The sequence below is a fragment of the Pelodiscus sinensis genome, chromosome 1 (assembly GCF_049634645.1).
Source record: "Pelodiscus sinensis isolate JC-2024 chromosome 1, ASM4963464v1, whole genome shotgun sequence".
In the NCBI taxonomy this organism is placed as follows: domain Eukaryota; kingdom Metazoa; phylum Chordata; order Testudines; family Trionychidae; genus Pelodiscus; species Pelodiscus sinensis.
Window position 1 is genome coordinate 157,220,298 of NC_134711.1, and position 13,775 is coordinate 157,234,072.

General features: G+C 40.6%; 1 protein-coding gene across 2 annotated transcripts in view; it reads left to right on the plus strand.

The window, feature by feature from the left end:
* The window catches only part of ZNF654 (zinc finger protein 654), a 61,432-nt gene extending 50,898 nt beyond the window's left edge, over positions 1-10,534 (plus strand). For both annotated transcript variants that reach the window (XM_075908696.1, XM_075908689.1), the window contains exons 7-9: positions 560-701; positions 3,936-6,237; positions 7,209-10,534. In XM_075908696.1, coding sequence (XP_075764811.1) covers positions 560-701; positions 3,936-6,237; positions 7,209-7,216 — 2,452 coding nt within the window. In that variant the 3' untranslated portion in view covers positions 7,217-10,534. The remainder of the gene's footprint in view (positions 1-559; positions 702-3,935; positions 6,238-7,208) is intronic.
* Positions 10,535-13,775: the final 3,241 nt, after the last annotated feature.

A 13,775-nucleotide genomic window follows, 5' to 3' on the forward strand; every position in this document is an offset into this window, starting at 1 on the left:
CCGTGAATTTGTTAGGGTCCTACTTGTAGACTGATCCATTCCATTATTAGGAGAGCATGTCCCTACTATCCTACAGTATTGTTACCCTAAGACTTTTATGCCCTGGAAAGCTTCCCCGCCTTACATTGAGTGTAACTTAATCCCAGAGTATATTAGCATGACAATCATGACAGTCGTTTTTCCTACAATCTTGGCTAGGGGGAGGTAAATGCTAGGAGCTTTCTGTTTTGTTCTAGTTAAATGCTAGAAGCTTTTTGTTTTGATGTCCAGTTCTCTGTGATACTCAACTGGATCCATTAATCTTATTGCATATCTTAGTAGATTTGTGATAAGCAGATGCATCAATGCTTTAAGTCATAAAATGGCACTTTCCATCTTGTTTCCTGCATATATTTGTGGTTTTAATTAGTTTGGTCTTTAACCATCACATATGAATATCATTTCAGAATTACTGGCATCCAGATAATATGCATAGTCAAGCTGTCCACGGAAACACACCTATCATAGGGACAGCTCAGTTTCAACCATAGCCTAACAACTTTTGTTTTTATATTTATAGGGACCTGATATTTATGTGGAGTAAGCTGCAGCTTAAATCTAACCCTTCGAAACAAGTATTTGTTGATCAGTGCTACCAGCTTTTAAGGATAGCTACGAATGTCAGAGTAATTTTCCCTTTCATGAAAGTCATTAAGGATGAAGTAAGTGGTGATCTTTTGTAATTTCTTGTATTACCAGTTTGACTTGCTCATTGCTATTTCATTTTCTTGTATGGTGAGCCATTGCAGCAAAGCAGGGAGAAAAGGATAGCTAAACAACACAGATCTCAAATTTAGTGAGGCTCCAAAAAACTAGGTTTTTTTTCCTACTATTTAAATGAATTTTTCTCATATTTTTGTCCAGGTTGGGAGGAGCCCACATAAAGGGCAAAGTGACACTACAACATTTAACAATAAATAAATGTACAAAGTAAACTATAAAAAAGTTGTATAACTTTTTACAGTTCTCATAGTATTAGGTTTTGCAACAAGAGTAATATGCTTGCATGCAGAAATCTGAAACTCTGTTCCTTTTGGAGTTTCTTCAGCAACAGCCACTCTACAATAAGCTCTATGGGATACTAGAACTCAGCATGTCAATAGCTCAATACAAGTAACTTGTCAACAGCATTCAGAGAGGAGTTAAAGGTCCAGTGATCTAAATGATCAAAGCATCTATAGATTCAATAAATGGGAAGGAGAAAAATTGTACATGTATATTTCTCATCTAAAAGATACGGTTGGCTGATCTTTAGTATTTTTGTATAAGTTCATTTAACAATGGTTTTTAATGTTTCGTCATTGGCTGTGATTCTGTTGTCATTTTGATTAAATAGTATATTCTATATAATTGCTTTTCACTTGGATTAAATATATCACTGTTTATTGTTAAAGGCTTTCACTAAGCCTCTCATTTGTCCTCTGTCTATTGGCACCCTAATTCCAGAAGAGCACATCTCCTAAAACTTTTTGGTACACTTCCTTAGAGAAAACTATATATTTTCCTTTTTGGGGCAAATATGGATTTTGAATTGTCTAAAGGGTGGTGGTATCAATTAAATCATTGGTTGCCAAACTGTTATCCATCCACTACAAGTGGCTGTTGCAGTATTTACTGGTGTTCTGCAAACATCTGGCTAGTTACATGGCTGTTTCCTTAGTTTGTATTAAAAGGAGCCAGAAATACTCTAAATATTTTTTCTAATACTCTTTTGCAATGAAAGCAATTGGTGTAGTTGACAAGGATGTTATTACTTTGCCAGTAGGAGAGCTGATGATCCAGGCAGTCTCAAATGACAGGAAGTGTGATCTGCACGAGAGTCTCCACTAAGACAAGGCCCATACTATATTCATTATCGGAGAGAGGCAGCAAGGGGGAGTGGAACAGCATCCACAGCTGGGGGGAGCCAACTTAAAAGTCTGTTTTCCCCCTCCCCAGCACCGTCTTCTGGGGAGAAGGGGTGGGGAACTGGCAGTGCTTCTGCCTTTTGAAATGTAGCAAGACCAGGGCTCTTGCACGTTTCAAAAGTAAAGAGCTGCCAGGAGCGCGGGGGATTCAGTCCCCCACTGGTCCAATGCTCCTGGCACTTTGCTTTTGAAATGTACAAGAGGCCCTCCCGGGACTCTTGTACATTTCAAAAGCAGGGAGCATGAGGCCAGCAGGGGACTGCTCGAGCCCCCCTGGCTGTGCTCCCTGTGGTGCTTCGGCCTTTGAAATGTAGCAAGAGCCACCAGGGCTCTTGCTACATTTCAAAGGCGGAGGCGTCCTTATTGACAAATCGAATAGTGGATGCAAATTACTTCAACTATTCAATTAGTTGATTCATCTAAATTTACTAACCTTAATGTACTATAACAGATTTGCTTCATTTGTGTATAACGTTCATTGTTTGCACTGCAATAAAATAGTATAATTTTTTTCTTCATGGTTAGGTTAATCTGGCATTGCTCTGTTAAGATTGAGCTAAACACCTGCTTTTTAGATTTTTAAATGCTGCAGCAAATATGAGACTATCTGTGTATTTGTTAATATATCGATATTGAAGGTGCATGCAACATATAGCTATAATAAAAACTCGTTCCCAGGCTTTTCATTAATCACAATCCCTTATTTAAAGTAACTGTGTGTCAGATAAAATGTGAAATTTATGAATGTTCAGAAATACAGGTGAGGGCCTAGCTTATATTTTAAATTAGTATTTTTCAGGGTGATAGCTTACCATTTCAGAAATGTCAGGCAATTGCTAGATGTCAAATTAGGCTCCCAAAATCACTTGTCACCTTGGAAAAGTTAGACCCACATTTGTAGTTTTCATTTTTTACGCAGTGTATATATATGTTAAGTGAGTCAAAATGGAGACATATTTAGAAATCTTGACGAAAACACTCCATTGTATTCTTCTTTCCTTAGAAGTTGTGCAAACATTTATAATCTGCCTAGTTATACTGTGAAATATAGAGCGATTAAACAGGATACAGGGAGCAGAATAGTGCTTTGCATAATGTTCCCTTGCATGCAGTTATTTACACTGTAATTAAAATATGCCCAAACCATTCTCCAGCTGTCCTTTTTGACTATAGCAATGTGCAGTGTAAAAATATCTGAAGCTATATTGACAGCACTAGATACTCAGCCTGCAATGCAAACCAAATGTTATGTTTGGGCTTAGCTGTACAGGTTGGATCTCCCTGGTCTGGCACCCTCATGACCTGATTGGTTCTGGATGAGGGATTTTTTCAGACCAGAGGAGGCCATTTCTGGCTGCCCTGCCTCCCATCCCGCCCACTCCACTGAGCTTCACAGCTCCCTCATGCAGCCTAGCTGGACTTCATGCCAAGCTTCCCAGATGCCCTCCCGGAAAGCCCAGCTGAGCTGCTCACCAGGTTTCCTGGCTTCCAGCCTTCCCTCCACCTTGGCAGCCCAGCTGGGCTGTGCACTGGGCTCCCACCCCCTCCCATCTGCAGTCCAGCTAAGCCACATGACGGGCTCCCAGTCTCCCCCGGCCCCCTCTGCGTCTTGCTGGACTTCCCCACCCCACACACACCCTCCCCATCCCATCCCACACACTGCACTGTGACTCTGATACTAGAACATCCAAAGTCTGATTGTTGGGCCAGAGTGTCCTGGTTTATAGAGATGCAAGCTATAATGTATTTTATTGCTTTATTTACATATCACTTAATCAAATCTGCTTTCGGAATACTTCACAAACTTAAACATTTATATTAACAACTCCACTTGTCTTTGAATATTTTAGTATACGTTGAAATGTATTGTTTTAGAACTGAATTTTTTTGTTTGCTCTTTCTTTTTCCTTCAGACAAAATATTTTGCCTGTCACAAGCCAACAACAAAAGCAGGAGCTGTATAATGAATCTTAATTTCTTTTTCTGTAGGTTGGGGAAGATGGTTTGCAGATTTGCGTTGAAATATGTGGATGTGCTTTGCAGTTGGACCTTCGTGAAGATCCAGTCATGAAATGTCTCATATATAAAACGATTGCTCATTTTTTGCCAAATGATTTGGAGATACTCAGAATTTGTGCGCTTTCAATTTTTTTTCTTGAGCGCACCATAGAATCGTATTACACTGTTGAACTTCTATACAAATGTGCAGATGAAGAGTATAATGAGCACACTAGTTCTGTTCAAAATCGTGTACGTTTTGAGTTGCTTCCAATTTTGAAGAAAGGTTTGTTTTTTGATCCTGAGTTTTGGAATTTTTTGATGATCAAGCAGAATTGTTTATCGCTTTTGGGGGATAAAGCATCTGTTGGCTTAGGTGAAAGTACACTGGAAAATTCTACTGCCACTACAAAGAAGCCGATGGAACATCAGGATTTGAGTGAAGATCTTGTCTCTTTAGCAGATCTAAGTAGTGAGGAATTTGACCCTGAAGACCCCTCTGGAGCCCAATCCAAAGGTCATGCAAGAAAGAACCATGCAGCTTTTGGATTATCTAAAATGGATCATAATGTACCAAGGCATCGGTGTGCATTATGCAATAGAGAATTTCTTGGTGGTCATATTGTGAGGCATGCACAGGCTCACCAGAAAAAAGGCAGTTTTTCATGTGTAATATGCTGTAGGAAGTTTCGGCAAAGAGGACTCATGCTGAAACACTTAAGGAATCATGTTAAGAAAATACAAAGACAGCATCTTGCTGCTACCCATCAGGATGATCCGGAAACCCCTGCTTTAAATGAAGTAAATTGCTCTCAGGCATCAGTCTCTTTCGAAAATGGGAATTCCAATAGTTCTAAAGATAATGAACCAGAGGCTGCAGCAGATCCCAGTACTGAGATAGAAGTACAAAACCATGACCAAGTATTGGATGTGGCTGAAAATGATGTATGCATACAGGATGATATTCTTGAAAATGGCAGTTGTGACAGCTGTTTAAATAATGCTCCTGAGCCTTTAACTATGGAGACTTTGCCTGAGGGTGGCGATAGCCCTAGTCAAGAGTCTCCTATACTTCATAAGGTAAATGGAGCTTTATGCTCTCAAAAAGATCTGGATGTTATGGATCAAGAAGGTAACTTCAAGTGCCCTGCCAACAGTTGCATTAGAGTGTTTAAAAAAATAAGATTTCTCAATAAGCATGCAAGAAAAGCTCACCCAGCTGATCTTAAGGTACAGCAGCATATAATGAAGTGGAATAAAGGAAAATGTCGGTTCTGTCAGAGAAAATTTGCAGATTCTCAGCATTTCATAGACCATCTGAAGCGACACGTATATCCAAACGTTTACTTTTGTCTACATTTTAACTGTAATCAGAGATTTAAGCTGTCCACAGAGCTTGCAGAGCATACAAAAAGTCACAATGTTTTTAAAGCTCAGTGCAATTTTGCAGAGTGCTGCGAACTTTTTGAAGAGCTTCCTTTGCTGTATGAACATGAGGCTCAGCATTATTTAAACAAAACACCTGAGTGTACTAAAGTAAATGAAGAAAGTTCTTCAGATACTCTATCAGAGTCAGTTGGTGGTTTCCAAGAAAAAGATGCATCTAGTAGCGAAAAAGAAACTGTAGATTTACCAGTTCCGACCTGGAAGGCAAGGAAAGACTCTACAGAACCAAAGACATATATCCAGAGTATTGAGAAGAAAACATACAGTGTAATTCAGAATGGGAATGAAAATTCATCTGATGTTACTGCTACAGTTTTAAGCTTGATAGACCAAAAGATGCCTATAGTACAGCCAAATTCTGAAAACTGTAATGTTCGTGACCAACTGGTCAATGGGCACAGTGAATTGGAACAGACTTGTTCAACTTCAGCAGGTGCAGCTTTGGACAGAGTGGCAGATGAAACAAGGACAGAAAATGGGTCAATACCAGTTTTACAGAATTGCAATGATATACCACAAAATAATTCTGTTGCAGTATCTCAGTCACCTTCCAAACCAAATCAGACAACAGAAAACACTTCATATGGCTTAATTTTGACAAAACCATACATTAGACCGTTGCCTCCGAGTTACCTTGATGAACGATACATTAGCATGCCAAAACGTAGAAAAACTGTAACTGATAAAGTAGATGCCCATTCTGAGCAAGATAAAGCTAGTAACAAATCAACAGAAAGATTTAGATGTGGGAACTGCCTGACCATTTACTGTAACTCAGAAGCACTTGAGGCTCACCTTGCACAAAAGAAATGTCAGACGCTCTTTGGATTCGATTCAGATGATGAAAGTAAGTCTTAAAAGGCTTCTAGATATGTTTAGAGATAGAAACTAACAGAGAAATGGCCCTTAGAAACAGTCAGACTTCCAGACAGAGAGGAAGGGAAGATAAATAGAGCACATAACCAATTTCAATATGCTAGAGTCTTAAAAAAACAAACCCAAAAAACTAGTTGAATTGAGTGGTAATTACCTGCATAAAAACAAAGTATTTTAATAAACTGGAAGCAGTTACATTTTTCTCCGCATGTACAGAATGAATCATGATTTCCGTATTCGTGCACGTAATAAAATTCAAGTGGTGGGGTGGGCTCAGGGTTGAGGGACTTAGAATGGGGAGGGGGGGAAAGGTGCAAGACATTAGGTATGTGTGTGAAGGCTCTCTAGTGGGGCCAGAGCTGAGAAGCTCAAGGTTGGGGCAGAAGGCTGGGCTGCAGGGGAAGAGGTGGTGTCTAATTGGGGGTATGGGGTGGGGCTGGGGAGGAGGGGCTTGGGGTGCAGGCCGCCCAGGGGCTACAGTGGTGACAGAAGACTCCCTGCAGCTCTCTTCCCTCTACAGCAGCACCTTAGCTAGGGAAAAAGGCCCCCCCGCTGCAGCAGGTCTGTGCCAGGTCTGAGGCTCCTCTCCAGTGGCCACGGCAAGTCCAGGGCAGATCCATGCTGGGGCTGGCATGGAGAGGCACTTCTCTCCACCGTAGCCCTGAGCACCTGCATGTTGCTTCAAGATCATGCAGCTTAGGAGGAACTTAGATCGGACGATAAACTCAACCTAAGTATTTAGGAAAAGAAATGAGATTTGCACATCAGCAGATAGCTTTGATGAGAGAGCATTCAGACAAGATAGACGTGGGTAGTTAAATCCTATGCATTTTCTGCTTGCATGTTCAAAACTAAGCATATTGACAAACTCAAGCAAAATTCCAAATTAAAGCACTATTTGAATGGGAACAAAATGAAACCTGTACATGATCTGTTTTACAGGTGCCTGATTAAATGTTGTGGGAAGATGCATCAATTGAGGAGTGGTGTGAGAGAACACTACATGAAGAAGCATCAGTTTGCTGTTTCCCAGATGGCCTTAATCATAAAGCAGACTTCAGTTACTAAAGAAAAACGTGACCTTGATACAAGACAAAGCACATTTTCTAGACAGAACTCAGAGGAATAGTAGGAGCTGTGCAGGTTTTGAATCCAGAAAGGTTGCTCTACAAAGTCCCCAAAGTACCAGTTATCTAGAAAGCCCCATGAATTCCCAGATCAAACAACAGTACCATCTAGTGTGTCTGGCATGAGTACTTAAGAAAACACTGCTGTAAAATGTGCCACTGGTTTAAAAGTTGTAATAAGAGGAAACCTTTCCTCTCCGTGCTCTCAATTTGTTTTTAATGAAAACTCTTGGAGGTCATTTAAACTTGTGTTTAGAATTCAAAAGGAAGAGCGTAGGGAAAATTTTAAAATTGACAGTGGGTTCCAATAGCCAAAATGTTCATGTATAGAACATAAGGAAATTTTCATCAACAGTTTGATATTGGAAATATCAGCTGAACAAAAACACAGTTCAGATGTGTTTTAAAGCCCAAAGTACATGGTGAAACTGCACATATTGACTTTTTGGAAATGTTAAATAAGTCCATTACAAACACCGAGGGTGCATCTACACTGCGCTGTAGGTCAAAATAAGATAGGCAAATTGCATATCTTCTTCAATGTTATTTCAAAATAGCTTATTTCGAAAATTGGTGTGGTCTACACAGCACTTATTTTGAACTAAAACACTATTCCAAAACATCCCTTATACCTCATGGAATGAGGTTTACAGGGACATTGGAATAGCGAGCCTGTTATATTTTGAAATAACAGGCGTGCTCTGTAGATGTGGAATAACTATTTTGGGATAGCTCCGGTATCCTAATATAGTGCTGCAGTGTGGAGGTAGCCTGAGAGATTTATTACAAGTAATATGTCTAAAACAGCTGGTCATAGTAATGCATCAAAATCAAGGCTAAAAAATAAATGTGTAGAGTGAAGAAATTTGAGCTGGAGTATAGAACTAAAATAATACCCAAACATAAAAGTCCTTCAATTCGTAGTATCACAGTGATGGAGCATCGAGGGCAAATCTACACTACAAAATTAGGTTAATTTGTTTAATTTGACTTTGAGCATCTGATTTAATAAATGCAATTTTGCATGCCCCCACTAGGTCTCTTTGGCTGACAGAGCACATCATCACTGCCCGGGGGTTGCATTGACTCAAGGAGTGATGCACTGGGGGTAGCTATTCCACAGTCCCTGCAGAAAATTGGAATTCTGGGCTAAGGTCTCAATGCTTCATGGGATAAAAACATAGCTGTGGGTGGTTATATAGGTACATGTCATCAGAACTGTCTGTGGCTGAGAATCAGCCTTGTCCTGTTATGCTTGTCTAAGCTCCTTTATTGTTATGTGGCATTGCTGTGTGTTCCAGGTGTAGCCCTTATACACCACCACACCCTGTGCGATTTTAGCATAGATACCAGAATTTCTTTTCTGGTTTGGAGCTCTTCCCTTCTTTCCCCTTTCCCCAGTAGTCAGATCCACTGTCTCCTGAACTCTCTGTGCTGCAGGCATTTGTGACCCTGGGCATACATACTCACCTGTGCTGGTGAGCTCTATATGCTGCTCCAGTGGGAAAGTAACATTCAGAAGTTCCTGGGACTACTTCTGCTCACTTGGCTGAAGAGCACTGGAGTTCAAAGTGCTTGCCAGATCAGCGGAGCCCTCTGGATCATCACCTGGAGGCCAGAAATTGAATTACAATATGCAGTGTTTCCATTGCCCTTAATTTGAAGAGTGAATGTAGCCTCAGGCTATGTCTTCACTAAGCAAAGATCGATTCTGCCACGATCTATTCAGGAGTTGGATTTAGTGGGTCTAACGGCTAAATCAAACTCCAAATGCATCCCTATTGGCACCTGTACTCCTGCTTTTTGCAAGGAGTAAGAGAAGCCAAAGGGAGCATTTTCTCCTGTCACCTCTCGCTGTGGAGACAGCGGGAAAATTTATCTTAAGGTAAGTTGACTCCAGCTATGTAATTACCCAACTCCAGATATGTTATCTTAATTCAGCCTTCCCCTTGAGTAAAACCTGAACCCAGGTCTACACTATACTCCTTCAGGTGGAGTACTTGGGTCAATTTTAACAGCCCTTTAGGTCGATGGGAGGGACTGGGTAGTGTGCACACACTTGTTACAAATGTAACCTAAAGTTGAACATGTGGACCTAAGTTTGTAGTATAGACCAGCCCTGAGTTTTGATTTACCAAGTAATGCTCTGTCATGTAGAGAAGGGGTAGGGAAAATCTAACTGATCAGCCTTAAACAGTATAACAGTGAGTAGGAGTCTCTCTGAGAACTTTGTTAATAAAAAAAAGCAATATAACCTTGGGCCAACAATTGGCTGCTGATAAAAATGACATCCAGAATGAATCTGTAAGGCTGGAAAATTTCCACATGTTGCCTGTGTCTAATAGACCTAAAGACACAAAACAAACAGGCATTCTTGAGTTTTCATCAAAGGAGATATTGCAAATGCTCAGATTTTCAACCTCATTGATAAATTGCCCACTAACAGTGCTGCTTCTTTTTTAGATTACACTAAATTCATTTCAGACCCTGCTTGTTGCTGTTAGCTAGATGGCTGGGTACGGAGTGGTGGAAGCTATCATTGATGAAAATAGTGGGCGTCAGTCAAACTTTCACAGTAATGTAGGACAACACAAGGGCTTTCCCAGCTCAATTAGTTTGCTCATTGAATGATTCATCACAATATATTTACAGTATAGTAAGGCAGCCAGCTCACTTACTCAGCAGATTACCTAAGAATTGCTAACAATAAAAATATGGATACGAGATCTGTTTGTTGTAGCTACAGCTTACATTTGCAAACAAGGGTTTCATTGTAAAGTAGGTTGTTAAATATTTCTGGCACTTAAAACACTATAATTGAAAAAGGACTCTGCTAGCAATCCCTTGCGAAATCAAATAGATGTTCGTGTAACTTCTCCCTCCATTTTCCTTTGCTTGGAGGAAAAAAAAGAATGCAAACTCAGATTATTACTTTTTGAATCTTAGAAAAATGGTTCTTTAACTTAGCTTTAGCCAAAAGTAAACGGGTATAAAATTATGATCACAGGTATGTGTGCATTACATTAATACCAATGTTTGGGGTACATCTAGAAAGATTTGTATGACATTTGAGGCACCAAAGAATGCATCTTTTATTTACAAGATATAAAATGCATCATATGTATAAAATTGATTTTTTTTTTTAAATAAATGAAACCAAGGGAACATAAGTCAGTCAAATGTATTTCCTTACTTGCACTTATCTATTGTAAAGTCTCTACCAATTAACTTTTAAGAGCCTGGTTATATTCTTTGGAATATTCCCAGGCTCCCCTTTATTTTTTAGTTTCAGTTTGTTTAAATTGCTTAAATACATCTGGAAAAAAATAACTTTAGAGTATTAAGTTATAGAAACTTGAAAACTTGATTAGTATGTATTAAAACTCTAAGTGTACTTAATCATTGCTTTTCATCATTATTACAGCTCTATGTGTTGCTTTAAAAACATGATTGGGATTTGTATTTTCTTGGTTTAAAGTGTCGCTTATGTGCATCTATGTACATGCATAAAACTGTGACCATAATTTTTCTACCTGTTAAGCTCATTTTTGTTTGAAGATGCTTGTTGCGCACAGCCATCATCTTAAATCACATGTTCAGTATACGTAATTTTGAAAACTCTAGATTTTATTTTACTTAGGCAGACACTTAAAGGTAGGGCCCAGTGAAATTCACGGCCATGAAAAATGCGCCACAGACCATGAAATCCAAGTGTCTCCCTCCTGCTCGTTCTTTGAAATCTGGTCTTGTGTGCTATACCCATACCATACAGATTTCACCAGAATTTCTTAACTTGGGTGTCCTGTCTCAAAAGGGAGTTGTGGAGGGGGAGGGTCACAGTGTTCCCACCCATTCTTTTGTGCTTCCAGCATCAATGCAGAAGTAAAGATGGCAATGCCATGCCACGTCATCGTTCCTTCTGTGCTCCTGCTGGTGGGGTCACTGCCTTCAGAGCTGGGATCCTGCATAGCAGCCACTGATCTCCAGCTGCTCAGCTGTGATGGCATTGCTGCCACCTGCAATGACACAAGTAAGGATAGCAGTATCCTTACCTCCCAGAACCTTTCAACCCCCTTCCCAGAAGTTTTTTTTGGGTTGGGACCCCTACAATTACAGCACTGAAATTTCAGATTTAAATAACAGAAACGTAATTTATGATTTTTAATATCCTATAACTGAAGTTGAGCAAAATGCACCATGAATTAGGCAGGGCCCTACTTAAAGGAATAAGTGGCAGGTAACATTTTGAAGTGCTGATTTTAGTTCAAAATATGCGTAGCTATCTCTTTGTATAATGTTACCCGTTTCCATACTCAGTTGCAATATTAAGCAACTATAATTTGAAAATAAAATGTTTTTATAATGTGTGGGATTATTATACATGCTTTATAGGATTGAGAAGCATTTAAGTCACCATCCTAAATTGAGTTTGCAATTTCCAGGGGTTAAACAAGTTCCTAATCTAGAATTTATTTTTACTCCAATATTGGTACATGGCTTTGATCCAGCAAAGAATGTGTGTAACTTTAAGCATGCAAATAGTCCCATTGAAGCTAATGGCAGTATTGGTGTGCTTAATGTTGTTCATGCATCTGAGTGCTTTGCTGGGTCAATGTCTGTGTGCTTTGTGAAAATTGTCATATATTAATCATCTTCCTCCAAGTGGGCTTGACTTGGCAGTTCCTTTTGTAGAGCTCATCTGTTACTCCTTGAACACGCTCCATTATAAAGGTCATGTAAATCCTAACTTTCAAAAGTTGCTGCTTGATAGGCACCCTTTACAATAATTGTGCAGTGTAGGTTGAAAATGGTCATATCTATGGGGAAAGGTTACTGGTACTTGGGTTATTTAGCCATATTCATTAAAAAAAACCTATAAATTGTATAGTTTGGGTAATTTATAACATTAAACTTGTGATTTTAATATCACAATGAAGGTTCAGCTGTACTCATTTATTTTATTGTTTAACATCAGTGATATGGATGAAAGACTTAAAAGGGGTAGTAGTGTTACTTTTTTAATTTATTTGGTACTGTATAACACCTTTCTGACTAAATGCAGTGTATGCATTTTGGGACTCTGTTAATTTGTAAAAGCTATTAAAATTTCAGCAAGAAAGGAAATTTGTGCTTCCTTGTTGAATGTTAAATTATTTTACTTTTCGTTTATATAAGAGTACAAATTAAAACTGAGCCATCAAACTGCAATAAATCAACAGTAGTGTTTCATTTTAAAAACCTTTTTGTACTGTACATAGATTGTTCAATAAAACATTGTCTTTGTTGTTAATATTAAGTGAGCTTGTAATCTGTTCGGGAACCTGCCTGATAAAAGTATTTGACCACAGTATCTACTGTTACTTGGTACGCAGTGTAATACTATATTGCAGTGGTTCTCAAACTGCGATACGTGAACCACTGGTGGTCTGCAGCCATCTTTCAGGTGGTCCATGGCTTGAGCTCAGTCACACACCCCTTTCACCCTTGAGTCGCTCCCTCTTCCCATAGCAGGGACCTTGTGCTGGTGCTCCAGCCTTGTGCCCTCCTCCCTGCAAAGTTGGAATGTCAGTGCTGGCTTTCCTCTGGGTGGGGGGAATCCACCTGATCCACCTTGAGGGGAGGAAGCAGAGCCAGAAGGAGCTTTGCGTGCAGCCATTCCCCCTCCCCTGGTTGGGGAAACAGCAGTGCATTGATGCGCTGCCTGGAGGCTTTCCCTGCTGCTTCTATTGTCCGGAATTTGGCCAATGGGAGCAGCAGGAAGCTGTGCCTGGAATACAGTTTCTAGGAGCAGCGCAGGGCATAAAAGCAAGTTAAGTGCATTGCCCTTTCTGTCATGTCCAGACCCTCCACCCCCATCTTGCTCCTGCACTCTTCCCTCCTAAGCCATATGTTGCACCTTCTCTTGGGCCAGACACCCTACTCCCAGCCTGCTTCTGCACCCATTTCCCACTTAGACCTCACACCTCCATCCCTACCCACTCACTAGCAGCACTGTCCTTGCACATTGAACCCCTCAATTTTGTCTCTACCCCAGAGCCTGAGGTGGTTCCACAAAATCCACTAATTTCAGAACCCCAGAAGAGTAAATCCGGACCATGAACCTCCATCCTCCCTGTCCTCCCCGCTCCCACCGTGGGGCTGGAGTGCCAAAGGAGTAAAGCAGTGGTCCCCAACCTTTCATGGCTGCCGGGCGTCGGGGGGCAGGGCCGCTTATGCGCGGTGCTTCCGGGGGTGGGGCCGTGCATGTGCCGCGGGCCTGGGGGTGGAGGCCGCCCATGCGCCCTGAGCCCAGGGCTGGCACTACGCATGGGCTGCGCCCCAGGGGTAGGGGCTGCCCATGCGCCTTGGGCCTGCACCATGCATGTGCCACATGCTGGGGGCA